This window comes from Acinonyx jubatus, chromosome B1 (genome assembly GCF_027475565.1).
Source record: "Acinonyx jubatus isolate Ajub_Pintada_27869175 chromosome B1, VMU_Ajub_asm_v1.0, whole genome shotgun sequence".
In the NCBI taxonomy this organism is placed as follows: domain Eukaryota; kingdom Metazoa; phylum Chordata; class Mammalia; order Carnivora; family Felidae; genus Acinonyx; species Acinonyx jubatus.
This window is the reverse complement of record NC_069382.1, coordinates 171,850,170-171,874,521: the sequence shown is the minus strand read 5'-3', so window position 1 is coordinate 171,874,521 and position 24,352 is coordinate 171,850,170. Positions and strand designations below refer to the sequence as shown.

Below are 24,352 nucleotides of genomic sequence, written 5' to 3'. Positions count from 1 at the left end.
CCCCATTTTCAAATAAACAGATGACTACCACTGATAAGAAAAATATGGACACAGTATCACAGGAAGGGATTTCATAGAGTAACAGCCACATAATGTGACTGCATACATATTTACAGTAGGTATATAATTCAAAGATACGGAATTCAAACACAGTGAATCTGATTAATGATACTTGAATTATATATGAAATAAGCAAAATACTTAAAATGGCACTCTCTCCAGAAGAAGATAGATTAATATACACATATTATAAATTTAATTTCTAAAAATTATGTTCTTCATAGCCTTGGTTATTTCTAACGTTTTACTCATAGCAGTTTGTTGTCAGTTCTCATTACTGAAACCTATGATTCATGGCTTTGTCTTTAACTTTTTACTCCCACTGCTGTACTTCCAGTACCAAGATCAATGGCTGGCACACAACAGACAATAAATAAGTAACAAACTAATAACACAATGTTTTACTGCAGCTCTGTCACTGATTACACCTTCTTTTCAAATTAAAAACACCCAAGGACACTTCTAATATTAAGAGAACAAAAAAAAAAGTTAATTACCTTCCCAAATACAAGATCAATCATTTTACTCTTTTCCAAACTTGTAATCTAAATCAATAGCACTTACCTACAGATTAAAAGGTAGAAAACATTTTTATATTTAAAATATAGTTCACAATCTTCTACCTTTTAGAGTATTGATGAAATATGTAACAAAGAAGGAATCTGAGGAATTCATATTTGAAAATAAACATGAAGAATCAAGGAATACTTTACTATCATAACATATTACTTTAAAATGAAGTTAGCCCATGTGTATGTCAACCAATTGTTTTTACTTGCAAACTATTCATAAAACTCTATTAAGATCAAGTCAAAACTATTAGAATAACCATGATTCTTAATATAAACATGTGACTAATAGCACGTTGAATGAAATAAATACATACACATACTTTGAATGCTTGTCAACAGCAACAAAAAATTCTTTCACGTATTTTCCCACAGTTTACCACTTCCAAAAACATGTTTAGGCGACCCACTGCATTCCCTTAGACTTTACAGTAACCCTTGTAACCTCTGAAAAATAAAGTCTTCAATCTATTTTTAATATACATTTTATAATATAGATTCTTTCAGTATGGCATTTAAATTTTTTACACATGTAAAAGAAGAAAATGGTAAAAGTACATTGTGTAATTTAAATTTTACTGGGAGAAGGAATGGCATTTGGCTGAATGGTGATGATGTTTTTATTTTTCACTGATGTACTTTCAAATATAAAGAGCTCTAATGCAGTCCAGTGGCGGAACCACTTAAAAAACTCTAAGAATGATACCATGAGTTCTAGGGGTTGAATAAAAACTTTGCAATACTTACCATACTGTGTAACAAATGCTATACAGCTGTTCACAATAATGGGAACGTCATTTTTGCTGAGCTGCTGATCTTGTAATGCATTACCATCTGTACCTGCTGCTTTTTCAATTGCAGTATGCCAGACTGTGAAATCCAACTTGGTATGCCCATGGATGTATAATGTTCTGTAAAGTTTAAAAGCATTTCAAATTACAATTTTTTTCTAAAATTTTGACTTCTAGACAGAGTATCTTTAAATCCATATAAATGTGATCTTGCCTCATCCATGAGAAGAAAACTCTCCATCTACCATTAGCTTCCATTTGATCTCTTTTATCTGTACAGTGACATCTCTCCATGAAGTGCAGGAAAGTTCTCTCAATTCATGGTCTCACCTCCCTTCATTTTCTGACCCGCTTTATTTTGTTTCTGAATAAGTGGATTGAAACTACTCTGGCAAGCATCATGGGTGACTAGATTTTATGGCTACTTTTTTTAAGATTTTAGAACTGTTGATGATTTCACTTCTTAAAAAAGAAAAAAAATACATTATGTTTTTTATAACATAATTCTTTCCAGATTTTCCTCCTATCTTTCTGGTTACTCAATTTCTACACAAGCTCATTTCCTCTGTTGAACCTCAGTGCACTCACAAGAACTCTAAGGACTCTGCAGAGACTCATCATTCAGGCCAATGGTTTCACCCCTCGCTTAGAGACAGTAACTCCCAAATCCCTATCAACAGATTATAACTTTATCTCACAGATCATATCTCCATGTGACTGAAAAGAGCATGAAGTAATCAAGAGAGTAGAAAATGTAATCACTACCCAACCTCAAATTTTCACTCTGTACTTATTTCCTTTGTGACCTTGGACAAGTTATCAACCTTCTTTGGGCCTCAGTTTCATTAATGACAAAATGAGGATAATAATAGTACCTACCTCAAGACTCAGCGAATGTAATATTAATAACTAAGTAAACAATAATACTAATTAATATTAATTTTTGAACACCCTCATCTTACTATGTCACAATTATCCTGAACCTTTTTCTTTCCTCATATCAGACTAGTACTATAATCCTCCACTTATCCCACTAGAAATATGGGATTAATTAATTTTAGATTGGTTCTGCCTCCACCCAAACCACATTACTGCCACATGAATTCTGTTGATTTCCATTCCTGGATATATTTACTCTACCTTCTCTTCATTCTGACATTGTCTGATTTCAAGTTTTTACAATGCTTCCTAAGGTCACTAAAATGCTTCCTAATAAGTTTCCTTTCCTACTTCTCCATGTCTCTAATACTCACTCCTCAGGGCTTCCAGGACAATCTAATATGCAAAACTAATCTCCCTCAAGACTGGGAGGTGTAACTGATCCACCTAATACACAGACACAGGAAGTTAGGCAAAATAAGGAGACAAAGGAATATGTTCCTAACAAAAGAACAAAGCAAAATCTCAGAAAAAGAACTAAATGAAAGAGAGATAAGCAGCCCACCAGATAAAGAGTTCAAAGTAGTGGTCACATCACTAAACCAGCGTTTTGCACGCCATATTAAAAGGGGCTCTTTGAGTGGAAAGCAAAGACCAAAAGTGACAAAGACAGGAAAGGATCTGGGAAAATCTCCAGAAACCACAACAAAACAGGTAATACAATGGAAATAAATACATATCCATCAATAATCACCGTCAGTGTAAATGGACTAAACCCTCCAATCCAAAGACATAGGGTATCAGAACAGATTAAAAAAAAAAAAAATACCCCATCATTATACTGCCTACAAGAGACTCACTTTGGACTTAAAGACACCAGCATATGGAAAGTAAGGGGATGGAGAAACATTTATCACACAAACAGATGTCAAAAGAAAGCTGGAGTAGCAATAGTTACTTACACTGGACAAACTAGACTTTAAAACAAAGACTGTAACAAGAGATAAAGAGGGGCACTACATCATAATAAAGGGGACAATCCAACAAGATCTAACAATTGTAAATATCTGTGCCCCCAATGTGGAAGTACCCAAATATATAAAACAATAACTAACATAAAGGAAGTGACAGTAATATAACAATAATAGGGGCTTTAATACCTCACTTACAACAACTGACAGATAATCTAAACATAAAATAAACAAGGAAACAATGGCTTTGAATGACACTGGACCTGGAGGACTCAAAGTGATGCTCATAAAGATGTTCACTAAAGATCAAAGGAAGACTGAATGAACACAGTTAGAACTTCAATGAAGAGATGGAAAATATAAAAAAAAATTGACCAGAGCTGAATAATAAGTGAAATAAAAAGTACTAGAAGGAATCAACACACTAAATGATGCAGAAGAATGGATCAATGCAGGAGAGTGGAAGACCAGGGAATGAAAAGCATGCAATCAGAACAGCAAAAAGAAAAAGTAATTTGAAAATGAGCAGAGCTTAAGGGACCGCTGGGACAACATCAAGTACACGATCACTTGAATCAAAGGGGTCCCAGAGGAAGGGGAAAAAAAAAAAAAAAAAAAAAGAGCCAAAGGGACAGGAAACCTATTTGAAGAAATAATGCCCGAAAACTTTCCCAACCTGGTAAAGGAAAAAGACATCCAAGGCCAGGAACAGAAATTCCAAAATAACATGAACTCAAAAAGACCCATGGCAAGATACATTATAACTAGTGTCAAGAATTAAAGAGAGGATCTTAAAAGCAGCAAGAGAAAAACAACTATTTACATGCCATGGGAATCTCCCTCAAGACTATCAGCTGATTTTATTTATTTTTTTAATTTATGTTTTTATTTGAGAGAGAGCAAGCATGAGTTGGGGAGCAGAGGGGGATGAGGAGAGAAAGAGGCAGGGAGGAGGAGGGGGAAAGGGGGGAGGGGGAGGGGGAGAGGGGAGGAGGGGGAGAGGAGGGAGGGGGAAAGGGGGGAGGGGGAGAGGGGAGGAGGAGGGGAGGGGGGAGGGGGGAGGGGAGGAGGGGGGTGAGAGAGGGAGGAGAGGGGGAGGAGGGAGATAGGGGGAGAGATGGGGAGAGAGGGGGAGAGATGGGGAGAGATGGGGAGAGAGGGGGAGAGGGGGGAGAGAGGGGGAGAGAGAGAGAATCATAAGCAGGTTCCATGGCTCCATGTTTAGCTCAGAGCCCAATGTGGGGCTGGATCCCACAACCCTGGGATCATGACCTGAGCCAAAATCAAGTCAGACAATCAACTGAGACACCCAGGCGCCCCATCAGCTAATTTTATAACAGAAATTTTACATAAGGGAGTCATGAGGGAATAACATGATACATTCAAAGTGCTGAAAGGAAAAAAAAAATACAACCAGAATACTCTACACCCAGCAATATTATAATTCTGAATTAAAGGAAAGGTAAGTTTCCCAGATAAGCAAAAGCCTAAAGGAGTTCAACAAAACCAAATCAGCCTTATAAGAAATGTTATAGGGGCTTCTTTAAATAAAAAGAAAAGGCCATAACTAGATACTAAACACTATGAAAGAAAAAAAAATCAATGGTAATGGTAAACATAGAATAAAGTAGATCAACAACCTACACAGCTAGAACGTATCTATGTAGGTTGTTGAATGTAGGTTAAAGGACAAAAGTAGTAAAATTATCTAGGACTACACACTTAGTCAAAGGATACACAAAATAATTACGTGCAAAATGTGATGTCAAAAACATAAAATGTATCAGGAGGGGGCAGTTAAAATGCAGTGCTTTTAGAACATCCTTGAACTTAAATGACTATTAACTTAAAACAAACTACTATACACTAAAGATATTCTATATGAACCTCAAGGAAACCACAAACTAAATATCTGTAACAGATGTACAAAAATTAAGGAAAAAGGAATACAAACTGAACACTAAGGAATGTCATCTCATCATAAGGGAAGAGAGCAAAAGAAGAAGGAACACAGAAAAACTACAAAAACCCACAAAACAACAACAAAAAAACCAGGAAACAATCAACAAAATGGCATTAGGTACATATCTATCAATAATTACTTCAAATGTAAAAGAACTAAATATTCCCATCAAAAGACAAAGAGGGACAGTTAGTGGATTATTAAAAAGACCTATAGATACGTTGCCTATAAGAGACTCACTTCAGATCTAAAGACACACAAAGTGAAGGGATGGAAAAAGACATTCCATGTAAATGGAAATAAAAAGAAAGCTGGAGTAGCAATACTTACATTAGACAAAACAGACCTTAAAACAAACAAAAAATGTAATAGGGGATAGAGAAAAAACATTACGTAATGATAATAGTATCAATTCAACAAAAGGATGTAACACTTTTAAAGATCCGTGCACCCACATATGGACATCTAAGTGTAAAAAGCAAATATTAAGACATAAAGGAGAAACTGACAGTAATAAATTGACAGTAATACATTGACAGTTATAAATAATAGTAAGGGACTTTAACACTCCCACATACATCAATGGATATATCATCCAGACGTAAGATCAATACGATACATAGGCCTTACACAACATATTACAGAAGATGTACTTAACAGATATACACATGAGCATTAAGAAGGGTACTTGTGATGAGCACTGGCTATTGTATGGAAGTGTTGAATCACTGAATTCTACTTCTGAAATCAATACTGAACTGTATATTAACTAAAATATAAATAATAAAAAAATAAATATATACAGGACATTCCACTCAAAAACAGAATAAATATTCTTTTCAAGTGCACATGGGACATTCTTCGAACAGATCACATGTTAGGCTATAAAACAAGTCTCAATAAATTTAAGAAGACAAATCATTTCAGACATCTTTTCCAACCACAGTGGTATAAAACTAGAAGTCAATTACAGCATGAGAAGTGGCTAAACAACACACAGAGGCTAAACAACATGCTACTAAACAACCAGAGTTAATGATGAAATCAAAGAAGAAACTAAAAAAATACATGGAGACAAATAAAAATATAAACACAACAGTAAAAAATCTGTAACCTGCACCAAAAGCAGTTATAAGAGGGTAGTTTCTAGCAATACAGGCCTACCTCAAGAAAAAATCTCAAGTAAGCAATCTAACTTTACACCTAAAGGAACTAGAAACATGAGAATAAACAAAGCCCAATATTAGTAAAAAGAAGGAAATTATAAAGATCAGAATGGAAATAAATGATATAAAAACTAAAAAGACAAAAAAATCAATAAAACTAAGAGTCAGTTCTTTGAAAAGATAAACATTAATAAACCTTTAGCCAGACTCATCAAGAAAAAAAAAGCCGGAGGACTCAAATAAATACAATCAGAAATGAAAGAGAAGTTACAACAGATAACATAGAAATACAAAGGCTTATAAGAGACTACTACGCAAAATGATATGCCAACAAATTGGAAAACCTAGAAAAAAGGATAAATTCCCAGAAATATACAATCTCCAAGACTAAAGAAGAAACAGAAAATTTGAACAGACCCATTAGTAGTAACAAAACTTAACCTCAGTAATCAAAAAAACTCCCAACAAACAAAAGTCCAAGACCAAATGGCTTCACAGGTGAATTCTACCAAACATTTAAAAAAAAAAGAGTTTATACATATCCTTTGCAAATTATTCCAAAAAAGAAAAGAAAAATTAAGAGGAATACTTCCAATTCATTCCACAAGGCCAGAATATCGTTATCAACTTTGATGATGAACACTGATGCAAAAATCCTCAACAAAATATTATAAAACTGAATTTAAATATAATTAAAAGGATCATTCACCATGATCAAATAGGATTTATTCCAGGTATGCAAGGACAGTTTGATATCTGCAAATCAATCAATGTGACACACATTAACAAATGGAAGAATGCAAAAAATAACAATCATCTCTATAAATGCAGAAAAAAGCAATTGACAAAATTCAACATGCATTAAAGATAAATACCTCAATATAAAGGCTATATTTAACAAACCCAAGCTAGCATCATACTCAATGGTGAAAAGATAAAACCTTTTCCTCTAATATAAGGAACAAGAATTCTGTCACCACTTTTATTCAAAATAGTATTAGAAGCCATTGCCACAGCAATCAGATGAGAAAAAGAAAGAAAAAGCATCTAAATCAAAGAAAGAAGTAAAACTGTCACCATTTATAGATGACATGATTCTATGGACAGAAAACCCTAAGACTCCACCAAAAAAAAAAAAATAGAATAAATTAGTAAAATTGAGAGATCTGGAATTTATATACAGAAATCTGTGCATTTCTATACACTAATAATGAACCATGAGAAAAAGAAATGAAGAAAACAATACCATTTACAATTGCATCAAAAATAATAAAATACCTAAGAATAAATTTAAGCAAGTAAGTGAAAGACCTGTATTTTTAAAACTCTAAGACACTGATGAAAGAAACCAAATATGAAATGAATAAATGGAAATAGATACCATGCTCAAAGATTGAAAGAATACTATTAAAATGTTCATACTATACAAAGCAATCTACAGATTTAATGCAATCCTTATCAAAATACCAACAAGCATTTTTCACAGATTTAGAAAAAATAACCCTAAAATTTATATGGGCCCCAAAAGACCTTGAATAGCAAAAGCAATCTTGAGAAGAACAAAACTAGAAGTATCACACTCCTTACATTCTAACTATTCTAAAGCTACAGTAATCAAAACAGTAAGATACAGGCATTAAAAATACACACGGATCAATGAAACAGAATAGAGAGTCCAGAAATAAACCCATGTTTATATAATTAATTAATCTTCAATAAAGAAGGCAAAAACATGCAACAGAGCTCTTTGATAAATGGTATTGGGAAAACTATATGCAGAAGAATGACACTGGATCACTTTCTTACACTATAAACAAAACACAAAAAAAGCTCAAAATAGATTAAAGGATTAAATCTAAGACCAGAAAACAGAAAACTAATACCAAAAAGAAAAAAAGTAAGCTTTTGGATAATGGTCATAGTAGTATTTCTTTGGATCTGTCTCCTCAGACAAGATGCAACAAAAGCAAAAATAAACAGGAATACTTCAAACTAAAAAGTTTTTGTACAGCAAAGGAAACCATCAAGAAAATGAAGATAACCTGCAAATTATATAACCAACAGGGGTTAATATCCACACAACTCAAGCAGAGGAAAAAAAAAATGCAAACAATCCAATTAAAAACCTGGCAGAGGACCTGAATAGACATTTCTTTAAAAAAAAAAAAAAAATTAACGTTTATTATTGAGACACAGAGAGAGACAAAGCATGAGCATGGGAGGGGCAGAGAGAGAAGGAGACACAGAATCTGAAGCAGGCTCCAGGCTCTGAGCTGTCAGCACAGAGCCCACGTGGGGCTCGAACCCACAAAGCACGAGATCACGACCTGAGCCGAAGTTGGACACTCAACCGACTGAGCCACCCAGGCGCCCCATGAGTAGACATTTCTACAAAGAAATTAGTCAGATAGCCAACAGACACATGAAAAGATGTTCAACATCACTCATCATCAGGGAAATGCAAATCAAAACCACAATGAGATACCACCTCACATGTGTCAGAATGGAAAGTATCAAAAAAGAGAAGAAATAACAAGTGCTGATGAGGATACAAAAAAAAAGGAACCCTCATGTACATCTGATAGGAATGTAAAACAGTGCAGCCACTATGGAAAACAGTATGGAGATTCCTCAACAAATAAAAAACAGAAATGCCACACAATCCAGCAATTTCACTTCTGGGCATTTATCTGAAAGACAAAAAAAAAAAAAACAAAGAAAGAAAACACTAATTCAAACAGACATATGCATTTCTTTCTTTTTAAAATTTTTTTTTTAATGTTTATTTATTTTTGAGACAGAGACAGAGCATGAACGGGGGAGGGTCAGAGAGAGAGAGACACAGAATCTGAAACAGGCTCCAGGCTCTGAGCTGTCAGCACAGAGCCCGACGCGGGGCTCAAACTCACAGACCGCGAGATCATGACCTGAGCCGAAGTCGGCCGCTTAACCGACTGAGCCACCCAGGCGCCCCAGACATATGCATTTCTATGTTCACTGCAGCATTGTTTAGAAGAGCCAAGTTATGGAAGCAACCCAAGTGTCCATCAACAGATGAATGGATAAAGAAGCAGTGTATATATATGCAATGAAACATTACTCAGCCATAAGAAAGAATTTGTGACAACATGAGAGGATCTAGATGGTATTGTGCTAAGTGAAACATGTCAGAGAAAGACAAATATCGTATGATTTCACTTATATGGGGGATCTAAGAAACAAAACAAAACAGAAACTGACTCCTAGATATAATGATACAATGCATAATCTGGTGGTTGCCAGAGAGGAGAAGGGTGAAGGGATGGGCAAAACAGCGGAAGGGTACAAACTAAGTACAAGTAAGAGGTATGAACTTTCAGTTAAAGTAAATGAGACATGGGGATACCATGTACAGCACAGGGACTATACTGATATGTAATAATCTTAGAAGGTGACAAATGGTAGACTGAAGGTGGTGATCACTTCACAATATATAAAAATTTGAATTACTATGTGTATACCTGAAACTAACATTACCTATCATTTACACTTCAATTAAAAAATCTAAAATAAATTGACAAATGCAAAGCCAATGGCATCATTTCCTCATCATTTCCCTTCTACAGCTCTGGAATTTTCATGACTAAGGGGTCTTCATATCTGGCCCATATTTTCTCCTCCAACTCTTCCATTCTCCTACACTAAAGACACACTTTAACAATTCATATCTTATTACAATAAATATTTCCTGCTCTTGGCTGGCTACTCCCATCCTCCCTGAACTGTACTCCAGGAAACCCTCCCTGACACTCTACGCTTAATGTCCCAATACTTAGTACATGTGTCCCTTCCTAATTCTGAATAGCTGATTTGCCCTCTATTATACTATCTGTTCTGTGTGTAAATGTTTTTGCTGTTAGAATCCAAACTTTGCACAGGCAAGCAAAGAAGAAAGCATTTTGGATTTCTGGTCATTAGCATAGTGCATAGCATTTAGTGGTACATAATAGTTTTAAAATCCTATTGCTAGATATAAAATTTGAATTGAAACACAAGTTAAAAGTAATCACTGATGTATTTAAAAGTATATTTATACCAGAGCAAAACTATTTAATCTTGATTTCAAACTCTGATGGGGCTCCTTTGGACTCAACCTAAAGAGAAAGAAATGAAGTGCATAAACACTAGGTTATTCTTTTCTTTTATTGGGGGTGGAAGGTCATCTTTTACATTCCTGATAATTCACTGGTCCTAATTTAAAAAGCAAAAGAAGTCCTTTCTTTCTTCCAGTTTCTTTTCTATAAATGTTTCTCTAAGAAGATAAAGTTACCAGTACCTTATACACACTTCTCACATCTTCTGAACTTGCTATAACTACTATTTCTTCCCTGACATCTGTGTCTATTGTTTCTATGTTCCACAGCACCACAGCAGCCACGACCTCTTATTTCTATAATTTTCTTTTTGAAGAAACCAGACACTGGCTGTTATATTGCTGACATGCTTTATTTAGCCTTTTCGTTTACATCATCTTTAGCTCAATAGCATTATATTGCTGGGTGTATTTGTCTAACTGAAACTATATAAATTGGGTAAATTCCCTGAGAAATATCAAGCCAATACATTATGTAGACAATTGAAATTATGATTTGCTAACTTCAAGAGTTTAGGTCAAGGCACCTGGGTAGCTCATTTGGTTGAGCGTCCAACTTCGGCTCAGGTCATGATCTCGAGGTCCGTGAGTTTGAGCCCTGTGTCAGGTCCTGTGCTGAAAGCTCAGAGCCTGGAGCCTGCTTTGGATTCTGTGTCTCCCTCTCTCTCTGCCCCTCCCCCACTCATGCTGTGTCTCTCTCACTTTCAAAAATGAATAAATGTTAAAAAAAAAATTTAAAAAGAGTTTAGGTAAAGAGAGAACTTTAAACTTTCATTGATTCATATTTAACTTTTTTTTTTTTTTTTTACTGATAATCAAACTCAAAATATTTACAAAATATTTGGTACTGTTTGCTTATAAACAAACAAGTGCTGTGGGTGAGTTATTTCAGCAATCAAGGAAAGAAATCCAAAATGCAACAACCCTCCTTCAATACCAGTGTAATTCTGCCATCAACTGTGCACATTTCAAACTTTAAATTTTCTTTCTAGTCAGAAGAAATCCCATGATGACAAGTTTAGCTGTCTCCTTGTGAACTAGTGAGGGGTAGAACAAGTAATGACAAGTTAGCTCCCAAGTCAACTTGTCAAAGACTGAATCCTAAAATACAGCATCTCGTGAAGTAGATGTGTGACATTTAATAGCATCAGTTCAACAACTTTCCTCTGTGATGCTTAGCTAAACTCTGTGTACATGGAATGAAGCATCAAAAGACATTTTCAACACAAATCCCGGCCAACTCTGTAATCCCAACTAATATCAAACAATGTTTTTACATTTCTAGGATCCCAGAGGAATATTTCATTTATATCTTGAAAATCTGAAAAGTTACTTTGAAGAACTCTATAATAGAGTTCTAATTGTCCATTCCTCAAACATAAATTTTAAAGGGCATTTCAAGGTCATATAAAGAAACATTCCTATATCCTATAATGAATCAAGACAGTTCAGTAAGACCTATAAACCAAGCCCCAGGACTTACAAAAACAATTTTCTCAAAACTGCAATACAAAAGCCACAAAGTGTAGACTATCACATATGAGCCTGATCTACTGCTAAAAACCAGACTGTCTTCACAAATAAAATCAATAAACTTAACTGTATAAAAAATAAATTCATTTACATAAATAATTTTAAACTCAACTAAAAGGCAAACGTGCCACACAGATATGACTGAACAATAGGGTATCTTACACATATACACTCTAATAAAAATAGTTAAGTCTTGTAGAATACATCAGCATTTTGTTTGGTCAAAACTAGTTTATTTTAGGGCGCCCGGGTGGCTAAGCATCCAACTCTCCATTTCAGCTCAGGTCATGATCTCACAATCCTGGGATCCAGCCCCATGTTGGGCTCCATGCTGGGCATTGAACCTGCTTAGTATTCTCTCTCTCCCTCTCCCCCTTCCCTTACTCACATTCTCTCTCTCTTTAAAAACAAAACAAACAACAAAAAACTATATAGTTGTCATTTCTGAAAGATATTTTTTTGCTAAATTTAGTATTTAGATTAACAGCTGCTGGTTTGCTAATTTTGTCAGGTTTTTTAAAATGCTGTTTTGTTTTCCCCACTTGAAAATATTTCGATATATTGTCTTCTGGCTTGCACTGTTTCTGATGAGACACCCTAATTTTTGTCACCTAAACTTTCTTTTGAAGCCTCTCGACCTCTCAGCACTTGATTTTTTTTTCCTGACAATGGTTTTCAGAAATTTAATTATGTTGTATCTCTTGATGTGGTTGGATCGTCTCTATCATGCTTGAGGTATGCTGGTTGTAGGACATATATGGCTCATAGTTTTTATCAAATTCATATATTTGCCCATAATTCTACAAAGATTTTTTAACTTCTTTCCCTTCTCTAGTTTTGGGATTCTAAGTACATTTACATGAGACTGCTTGATATTGCCCTACTGGTCATGGAGATTCTGTTGATTTTATTTAGTCTTTTTCCTCTCTGTGCTTAAGTTTTGATAGTTTCTACTGTCATGCTTTCAAGGTCATCAATCTTTTTTTTTATGCAGAACCTACTCGTGCATTAAGCTGATCCAGTGAAATTTTCTTTTCAGATAGCATATCCTTCAGCTTTAGAAGGATAATCCATTTGCTTCTTTTTTAATTACCCATTTTTCTTCATTATGTTTGTTTTCCTTTGCATCTCCGAATATATTTATAATATTTAATAATCACTATCTACAGTCTTTGCTAATTCCATTATCTTTCTCACTTCTGGGTCTGTTCCTATCAATTGATTGCAGCTTTTTGGCAACACAAGCAATTTTAATCATACACTAGACATTATGAGTGCTTAGTATCAGGACTGTAGTCTTCTTTTACAGAATGTTGATGTTTATTTTGGTATCATTTGCCTGTTTGACACCTGGCAACTAAATTACTTGTGGAGAACCTGATGCTTTGCAGATCTATTTTTAATCTTAGTAATAAGGTAAAAAATAAATCTAACTTTAACCTATTAACCTTAATTCTATGGTGTTACCTTTTTGAGTCTTTGCCAATGCCATGTGTGTTTAATGAGGTCTAACCTAGCTGGACAGAATGTGAACATACTCCACTGTGGTCTAAGTTCTGGGAGTTGTTCAATTCATAGTACCTTGGGAGCGGTTTCTGCCTAGCCTCTGGGAACCTCACCCTACAAATACCCAGATTAGTACTGAGCCAAAGGTGGAAGGAAACTTCTATGAGGATTTCCAAAACTTTTTTTTTTTTTTTTTTTTCCGTATGTTCCTCTGTTCTGATACTATCTCTGGAAAATTTTAGCTACTACAGATTTCCTAAACTCCCCTCCCTCTCTACCTTTCTAATGTAGCAAAAACACCACATTCTGTTTTGGTCTGCCCATTCCTGGGCAGAGTGAATAGACTGAAAAGTGCCTACAGGTTAAAAAAAAAAAAAAAGACAAAGTGACCTTAAATCTTACTTTGTTTGTTTCCCTTCTCTCCATAATCACAATCCCGGAATGCTTATTGTCCCAACATTTGAAAATAGTTTCATATATGTCACCCAGTTTTCTGGTTGTTTGAAATGGGAGGGCATGTTCCATTCCATATTTCCTCGTAGACAGAAAGGGGAGTCTGGCAATTTTATTTAGTCACTGCGTCCATAAATCTCTCTCATTTTAATTTGTGGAGATACAGTATTTTCCCCCCAACCTTCAAACAGGAGTTTGCTGCATTAAGGACATAAGTTTAGTGAGAAGCAAGCAAACAATTGCTAAGAAAATCTTCAGATAAAGAGACTGTCACAAAAAAAATGCAGGAAGAAACATTATTCTAAATATCTTGTTTCTTTTGAAGCCAACAGTTCAGTAAAATGTGTCAACGCATCTAATTCCCCAGGAAAAGCAAAAGCTCCAGTTTTTCAATCTCATCTCTGCACACTATAAGGCATCACCTAAAGGGATGGGAGAAACAGCCTTGTTTCAAGTCTGCTTAAAACTTTTAATGGTGTTCCACTGGCTGCAGAATAAATCAAAATTCACACTTTTAACAATAGTATTTAAGTTTTAAAGTATCTTAAAAAAAAATACATCTTCTGTATCCTTGTAAAGAACATGCAATCCTTTCCAGAACAAGCCAAGTTATTAATCACATTTAGCTGATAATACTAAGATGGTATCAATCTATCTTTCTGAGTTTATTGCTTCACACTTCCTCCTCAGGAACTCAAGGTCAAGGCCAACTTGCACTGAAATTCTTCCCTAGCCATATTCCTCTGAACTTACTGTTTCCACCACTTAGAATACCTTAGTGTCTTAGCCCCCTCATTTTTTCCTACTGAAGTCCTACGTAGTCTAAATCTAGTTAAATATACTTCTCTTAAAAAAACAAAAATGTTACCATGCCCACATTTCTTGAGCAGCAATCTTCTCCTTCTTTGGTACCTTTTCAGATATTACCACATTTACTTGTTCATTAACCTTATCTAGTATATGGAAGGTGCTTTAAACTGAGTAAAAGAAACTTTTGAAGCAAATAATATATACTTTAAAATCTAGCTTGTGTTAAATAGTCATGCATTCCCTTTATTGTAATTCTATTTAAAAAAATAACTTCATAATACAAATTTGAATAGTTTCTTTCTTTTTGCAAAACCTGTGGGGGAGGTGAGGGAATAGAATCTCTTGTTTGTCTTGGCAACATTCAGATTAAACTATCTGTAGGAATTAAATCCTCAGTAAGTTACAAAAGCAGTCAAGCTGATATTGTGGGCAATCGGCTACTATTTAATTTGCAATTACATGCACAATTTAGAAACCACTTTAAGATAATTCACCCTCCAGAGTATTGCTAACATATCAGCTGCTGCAAAATACAATTCAAGGAGGGAAAAAAACATCATATGTAATAAATTGATATGAAATAAGAATCTAAAACTCAGAGTGTTCATCTCTGAAAATGAGAAAAGTAATCTGTTCCATAATTGTGGAATGTATTGATGAAGTGTTTATTCTCCAGGGTTACCTTCTTTATGTCAGGAATTTACATTAAAAACTGAATGCAGTCAGGCTTGGGAGCCATCAAGTGCATTATGCTTTACTATAGGTCAACCAAGAAATCTAAACAAACTAAACCAAAAACAAAGAAACATGTCAGCCTTTTGTTTCTGATAACATATCTGAGTTATTCATAAGGTATTCATTATAACCAACAACCTTTCAGTAAAAGCTTAATAATAGGTGTCTTTGACAAATGGGCATGTAGCTATATAAAGTGAAAATCGTCAACAGAATGGCTTATTCATCAGAAAAACATACGCAAAAGTGCAGGCTAATGTGCAGAAACAGTTTTCACATTTTAAGAAAAGGATGTTTTGAACATTCCAGTTAAAGTGGATATATAACCTACTGTCCAGGAAAATGCCTTCTGACCTCATGGTCCAGAACACTCACTAACAATAGACATTCAAAAACAATTTTTTTTTCACAAAAAGAAATTCTGACTAAGGCATAAAAGAAAAGCAGAGTCTAAGTCCCCATAATATCACCAAATAGCAGGCCAGAAACCCTTAAGTGTAATCAAGAAAGCTTTATTTTTCAAAATAACAATTTTTAAAGTATACAAAGAATACACATTAAAGTGACACCATCTGGAACACCTTCTGTTTAGAGATTTTTAGAGCAAAAATGCTGTGTGTGTGCAAATTATTATTGCAATATTTTTCTGTATAAAGACACTCATGCTATGTATATAAAATCACCATGAAGATTAAAATATATATCTAAATATTGATTATATTCAGTAGATGATTATCAATTTATGAACTTTTCCAATTCAGGGGGTTCTTTCTCCTCCTCTCTTTAAGAAATATTAATATATTTTGGCACTTTAATCAAAGGTAGACAAGGATAGGGGAAAGATGTGAAATTTATTTATTAAATTTATTTACGACTTGCAAGATATTACTAGCAAAACAAAACAAAAAGTTAAACTTAGAGTTGGTTTCTCTCTCTTTCAATTATTCACCCTATCTCTATATGCCATCAATATGAATAATTGAGAGTTGTTTTACTTCCTAAAGCCACAATTTTATCTGTCATTGACAAGTTTAACAATCTACTTTAGCTTACAGTCATTATTTCCCAACAGACTAATAGATCAAAAAAGAGATGAAAAAGAGGGCAGTGCAATGAAATCCCCTTCTTTTGACATGGTATTAAAACAGCTCTTAAGCAATCACATCTATAATTAACTAGCCTTGTTTGAATGCTGGGAGAGGAGCACATATTCTCTATCTTGGTAAATGATACAATCATTCCTAAAGCCACCCAGGCCAAAAGCTCAGGAGTCATCCTTGTCTACCAGGTCAAAAAGCAATGAAAACCATCAGATGGATACCTTTCTCAACATTCTACCCAAAAGATCTAGAAAGTTGCTGGCATCCAAAACCATCCATCAGTTTCTCTTTTCTTCCTGTTACAATCAAGGGACCTTGCTTTCTTCTTGTCCTTTCTCTTATATCTTCAATATCTCCCTTTTTGCATCTCTTTCCCATCAGAATTTAAACTTGCACAAGTTCAAACCATCTAAAAAACAAACTGCACACATATTCCCTTTCTGGGACAAATCCCTTCTACCTCGATAATCCTATTAACCTCCAGACATCCTCACCAAACTCCTCACCAGCTGTTCCAAGTTACTCAATTCCCAAAGTTAACCTAATCCAGTTTCTGCTTTATCACTTTTGCTCTCTTCAAAGTCACCAGATGGACTCCACATCAATTATCCAGTGAAGTATCTGCCCTCCTCAGGCAACACCTAACAGTTTTGACTATTTCTGCCTTTTTGAAATACTGTCTCTTCCTGGGTTTTATGACACCTCTCTTGGTTTCTTGCCTCACCCTCTGGATAAACTAGATTAAAATCCCAAGGCAGCTACTCCACCCTGACAATCAACCAGCCACTAAAATCATGTGTATTCATCACGGCTCTAACACACTACTTCTCTAAAGACTCACTCTATAGACTCTAAGTGACTTCCTCTTCTTCCTTCTATATATAGGTAACTTCAAAAATCTATTTTCTCCATTAACCTGTATATGAATATCAGATCCATAAATACAACTTCCCCCTAGCACTTTGTCCTTAGAGTGTTTATAGGCAACTCATGTTCAACACGTCTAAAATCAAATTCATTATTTCCCAAGCTCCCTCTCAAACCTGCTCTTTTGCCATTATTCCCTATTTGAAGTCAATTTTATTTACATAACATATACAAAGGTAAATACGCACACATATATACATACACATATGTGTACATGTACATATAAATAAACAGATATATAAATATGACAGCCTACTTTGCCCCACACAAGGTGCACGGCCTGGTGCATCTGCATTCTCCATGTTCTGTCAGAGTTCTTAATCTAGTGCACTCACAATCTCCCAGACTGATTCTTTTTTTTTTTTAAGTTTGCTTATTTTTTTTGAGAGAGAGAAACAGAGAGAGAGCATGTGCACATGCAAATGTGCATGGGAGAGGGACAGAAAGGGGGAAAGGGAGAATCCCAAGCAGGCTCTAAGCTATCAACACAGAGCCCAACATGGGGCTCAATCCCACGAACCATAAGATCATGATGTGAGACATCAAGAGTCAGATGCTTAGCCCACTGATCCACCCAGGTACTCTACCCAGGCTGATTCTTCACGACTCAAACTTTTGACCTCTCTTCCTGCAGCTCTCTAATTAGGTAAGAATTACATGGAGCTATACACACACACACACACACACACACACACACACACACCTACACACACATATTTTCCTAACAAAATATATTTTTTTAATGTTTTATTTATTTTTGACTGAGAGAGACAGAGCATGAGTGGGGGAGGGACAGAGAGAGAGGGAGACACAGAATCCGAAGCAGGCTCCAGGCTCTAGGCTGTCAGCGCAGAGCCTGACGCAGGGCTCGAACTCACAGACCGCAAGATCATAACCTGAGCCGAAGTCGGACACTGAACCAACTGAGCCACCCAGGCGCCCCTTAACAAAATAACAAAGTAATTACTTTGTTTTTTTAAATTACTTTCTAACAAAGTAATTTAATTTGTCTAATGAAATGCTGAAATTTTAAATTCTGGTAACTTATATTGTTTATCCAGGCTCTTGTTACATTTGTTGACTTAATTCTTGAGAACAATTTGGTGTGGTAAATTAAACAATACTTGTTTTAAAAACAAAACAAAACAAAAAATCTTTAGGTTGTTAAGCTACAAACTGACCTCAACTCGATTTCAAAACGGATTTGTGAAAATAAAAGAAAACCCTGTTTAGAATGGAGTCAGGAAGGAAAAAAGGAGAACTCTCATTTACAGACACTAGTCAGTCAATTAATTGCAGACCCAACAGGAAAGGAATCTTGCGAGTCCATTCTACTTCAATCTTTACTACTCCAGCAGGAGGAAGAAAGGTTTTCTCCTCCACAGCAACTGCCCAGCCAACGAGAGACCGTCAAACCTCAGCCAATGAAAAGTCACTATAAACTACCAGTTTAGTCTAAAGGGCTTTTTGTTTATAAAAGCCCCCAAGTCCCCATTTGCCTCTATAAAAGATTACTCCTTTTCTTTTTTTCTCTGGACTTCCCAATGCTTTCATTGTAGCTCACTTGTCCCTACTTGCAATTCTTTATTCCTAAATAAATCCATTTTTGCTGGTGAAATAACTGGCAGCTTTATTTTTGAACTCAGAGATTATTCTCCTCAATATCATATAGGCACTCTAAGGCTGTTACAAGTGCTTAAAATAGTGCCTGTTACACAGTGAGTTCTATACATTCTCATCATTGTGTTCTGGTTCTTGTCAGAATATTATTGATTTAGAGAAAACAGGAAAAGCAAGAGAAAGCAGGATGTAAGCATGTGATAAATATAGTTGTTTCCAAATGGTACATTTTGTATGGCAGTTGTTCAAAGAGACTTAAGGAAAATAAGTTGGTTACAGATTTGTCCCTGTATTTCTCCTACTCTTGTCATACTCTGTTCTTCACTTTAGTAAAAATGCTTGCAATGTACTTTGTTAATAACTCACGTAGATAAAAATTTTGAAATCATTATCAGAAACACAATTAAGCAGCTTTGACCATTATTTTGCAATTTCATTAGTTTTCAACTATTCTATGAACTCAGAGTGTATCTGAGTTCGCCTCCTGATTCATGGAGTCCAGTGGAAAGGTCAAGATGTTACAAAATAACAAAACGTTCAGTCTTCTGGCTCCCCTATTTTGTATTCATAAGGGAGTGCACTGTATGTAATAAGCACTAAATAAAAATTCATCAAATTGAACAAGTCTAAAACCTTTTTGCTACATTTTAATCCATGTTTGCAACATTTTAATTAAAACTTCTGTGTCTGGTCAAATCCCCCTTAGCCTGAAAATGGTAAAAAAAAAAAAAAAAAAAAAGAACCTTGGCTATAGTAACCTAATAATGTAAATGATAAATACAATAAATTCAACTATAAGTTGCTGTTTATTTGTTTAAAAACATAAGTTCTGGGAGTTCAGACTCCAAATCTGTATTGCTGACCACTTTTTTCCTTTGCCACAAAGGTAAGAGGCAGTTGGCATTCCATAAATATGAACAGATGATTGTAAAAACTGCATTATGCCAGTGCTTCAATGATATCATACCACATATACATAATACCACCTCATTATTATTGGTGAATATATAATTAACAGTACTCTGAAAGTACAGCAAAACCATCATCTGGTACCAAAAATCAGAATCTTAAGTATCATGAACACTTATAATCCCAGAAAGAAACAAGTAAAAACACAAGATACTAATTATGCCTATAAACTAAAAAAACACCTTCTGACATTAATATCTAATCAGCAATATGCTTGTTGTCTAAAGCTGTTAATGTCCTCACATGAAACTGAAGACAGGTTCAGACAACTGTTGAAAGTCATTATTCATGTCACCAACAAAGAAAATAACCGGAGGGAAGACTAATTCAGCTATATTTTTACATTATGGATGTTTCTGCAAATTATCTTGTACTCTGGTAGAGCTAAAAATACCGCATCAGTGTAATTAGGGATTTTAATTTTTTAAAATATTTATTCATTTCGGAGAGAGAGAGAGACAGAGAGACAGAGAGACAGAGATGGAACACAAGTGGGGGAGGAGAGGAGCAAAGAGAGAGAGGGAGACACAGAATGTAAAGCAGGCTCCAGGCTCTGAGCTGTCAGCACACAGCCTGACGTGGGGCTTGAACTCACAAACCGTGAGATCGTGACCTGAGCAGAAGACAGAAGCTTACCCGACTGAGTCACCCAGATGCCCCAGTATAACTAAGGGATTTTAGAGCAAATGGTTAGAAAAAAAAAAAGTTTGTTCAAGAGACTATACCTAATTGTGATATGACCCTACCTGTTCCTTCCTAGGCTCTTTTTCTGGATCATCCTCCTCTTCCTACCCTCTAATTATTGGAGTCCCTGGGGCTTCATCCTCAAATCTCTCCTCTGTCTCTACTCTTTGTCTAGGTAAATCCATCCAGTTCCTTGGCCAGTGACTCTCAAACTTCTACCTCCAGCTGCAACCTCTACGCTTAATTCCAGACATATATCCACATGCCCACTCACCAGCCCCACTTTGCTATTAAAGTCAATGTCACCATTTTCAAAACCAAATTCTCAACCTACTAACCTAAACTGACATTAATAGCCTAACTCTAATCTCCTATATCTGTTATCTGAAAAAAACATCATCATCATTCAGGTACTTGCTCAGGCCAAAAACTTGGGGTCATCCTTGACCCCACTCACCTGATCCATGAACAAACCCTCTGGCCTCTGCCTTCCCAATGGCTCCAACCACTCCTCAACACTGTCTTATTATGTCAGTCATCTCTTGTCTGGCCTCTGTAGCAGCACCTAAATGGATAATCACTTCTACTTTTGTCCCCCAAAAGCTTATTCCCCCGGAGTCAGAGAAGACCTTTAAACATCTGTATCAGATCATTCTACACCCCGGCTCTCCAAATGAGCAGCTTCCCATCATGCTCAGAATGAAATTCAAATTTTTACACATATTTTGACCTGTGAGGCCCTCTATGATCCAGCCCAGGGAGATCTCTGAAGTAATTCTTTTTCTCTTTTGAAATAATTTCTTTCTACCATCTCATTCATTCAAATCTCCCAGCCAACAGCAGCTTGCTTGCAGACCATGAACATGCTAAGACATGTAGGCTCTTCAAAACATCCCGGGAACACTCTCTTCTGGCTGCTGAATGGTCTGCTTCTTTGCTTCATGCACATCTCTCACCACCTTATCTAAAACAGAATACTGTCCTGTCAGGCTCTCTCCTTACCTTATTTTTCTTCAAGCGTTTAAAATTGATGCACGTGATACTATGTAATTATTTTTTTGTCTGCTCACATTCTGTTTCTACCACTAGTATACATGCTCCGTGAGGGCATAAAAATCATTTTACTCAGCACTGTAACCCCAGTACTTAGAACAGTACCTGATACACAGTAGGTGCTTAGTATTTGTTGTTGAAGTGAATACATTCAAGAAATCGAGTTTTATTTGTGCATGACTCACATGCATAGATAATTCAGGATATTATACATATTCATCATATACCTATACTGAAAACATATTTACAACTTCCAAGATGCTTCCCAATATTTAAATGTGAATGTCCCAAAAGAATCTAAGTCTATAAAAAACTAAAATGATTGATCATACTGATTTTGTCATAATACAAAAATACACAAGCTTTATTAGTATATTCTTTCTACTCAAGAGTGCGTGTATGAGCACACACGCGCGCGCGCACACACACACACACACACAGAGACATACACATACTTCAGACAACTTCCAAAAGGCTATAAAATAATGGGTTCTCCTTCAAAGAAGATAACCAAAACATCCTGAAAAACTGTAATAAAGAGTAAAAAGCAAAAATGCACTTACCTCCCTTTTTCTACCAAGAGCAAGACATCTATTTTTTCCCCATTTTGAACCACTGTGCTGATTGCTGCAGAGAGAGAGAAAAGCATGAATATATGATTTAGAACAAGATGCTAAGTACCCATAAAAACACAATTATTAATAGTACTTAGTTATGTTTGGAAGTAAGGCATAATTTTATGATGCTACTATTATCATATGCAATAAAGAATTGCATCCAAAATATAAGATGAGAGAGGAAAAAAAATCTTACTTAGCTCTTGCAGTCTTCTTAAGTGCATTCTATATTCCTGAACTTCTTGCATTGGAAGGCAAAAACGCAAACTAGATTTGTCCATAGAAAACCAGCCTTTTCTCCACTGATCCAGGGTATGGCAGTCTTTGTAGTAGAGTTGACCAATCAAATCATAGTCAGCTTCTGTTAAGTTTTCAGCAACAAAGGGAACAAAATGCTGTTAAAACAAATACAGAAAAGTAATAAAGACAGTGAAAATAGGAAATCCCTTCCCTACCGACAGATTTGAGGGAAGGTAGGAAAACAAAAATAGTTTTTCTACCCTAAAAATTTAGAAGTAATCCAAATTTCAAAACAATTATTTAAACTTTCTATCAGTCTTACAACTGAACAGCTATAATGCATTTTCAAATGGCAGCATCTTAAACCACTTTTTTTTGATATATACAGAACTGAAATAGGAAGACATTCTCTATACTGATTTGTGGCATTTTTCAAAACGTCAACATTCAACAATGTTTGTCTCCATTTGTATCTTTGGCTGAATCTGTTCCTTTCCCCTTTGTGTATACCATGAATAACATATTTACCTATAAAGAGACATACACAGAAATGACTTTATAATAGTGAAAAGATCTGAATCATCACAATATGGCCTTAATTCAAAGAATGATTTCTCCAAGGTCCTACATTATTTTTTTCTCTGCTTAAGGCTCTAGGAAGGAAGCTCTTAATCTCTTTTGACTATAACCTTTGAAAAATTAATGAAATATGGTCATTTTTCCCAGAATCTTGTATAAAATTTTATTGGACCTCTGAAGCTCAACCAGAAACTCCAAATTAAGAATCTTCCGGACTTAGGATAAATATGCAATACCTTGGCTATTGCCTCTGTCCATTTTCTTTGAGCTTGAGATGTTTCTGCTCCAAATAAAAATGCACGTTCTGAGGGTAAATAGATCTCAAAGGTAAAGATGGGCCTATAGCACACACAAATAAAAAGATATCACTGTTTACTTTTGGTTCTTATGGAAACAACACAAAAGTCAAGGTTTTAATTAAATTCCTTTTGAAAATCGGATAATGCTTTGAAATATATCATCTTTTCCCAATGATTTACACTTTAATTCATTCAAATAAATGGAATACACTGGATCAGACAAAAGGAATAGTCTTCCAATTAATCACCCTACTGCATGGCTTTGTTAATGCCCTATATATACACTTATCAGTTTTGACCCATGTGGCAAAGGGCTCTGGCTCTCTTTGGTTTCCTCTTCCCTCTCAGACCAGGCCATCTTGGGTTACTCTATTTAAAGCAAACATTGTCCAAACAGTTCTCTAATTAGTTCTCTTCTTGTCTTAACAAATTTTCCTCCCATCATCTCATCTTATCACAAAACTATATCTCCCTACTGTACCTAAAATTACAGTAACATCCCAGGTCCTGAATTCTCCCTGGGATCCGTCCATAACTCCAACTATTTCCTGGAACATGTTAGGTACATCGTTGCTGTTACCTAAGAAAACTTCAAAATACCCTATATCAAAGTTCTCTTCCTTCTTCCTCTTTTTCTACCCCAAAACGGTTGTGTTTTCCTCATGTTTCAATTTCGAGGCCACCTATTTTATCAAC

General features: G+C 35.4%; 1 protein-coding gene across 5 annotated transcripts in view; it reads right to left on the bottom strand.

The window, feature by feature from the left end:
• Positions 1 to 24,352, bottom strand: part of ARAP2 (ArfGAP with RhoGAP domain, ankyrin repeat and PH domain 2) — a 216,222-nt gene that overhangs the window by 71,460 nt on the left and 120,410 nt on the right. For all 5 annotated transcript variants that reach the window (XM_053217473.1, XM_053217470.1, XM_053217471.1 and 2 more), the window contains 4 exons: positions 23,594 to 23,696; positions 22,735 to 22,933; positions 22,485 to 22,548; positions 1,377 to 1,540 (listed from right to left, as the gene is read on the bottom strand). In XM_053217473.1, coding sequence (XP_053073448.1) covers positions 1,377 to 1,540; positions 22,485 to 22,548; positions 22,735 to 22,933; positions 23,594 to 23,696 — 530 coding nt within the window. The remainder of the gene's footprint in view (positions 1 to 1,376; positions 1,541 to 22,484; positions 22,549 to 22,734; positions 22,934 to 23,593; positions 23,697 to 24,352) is intronic.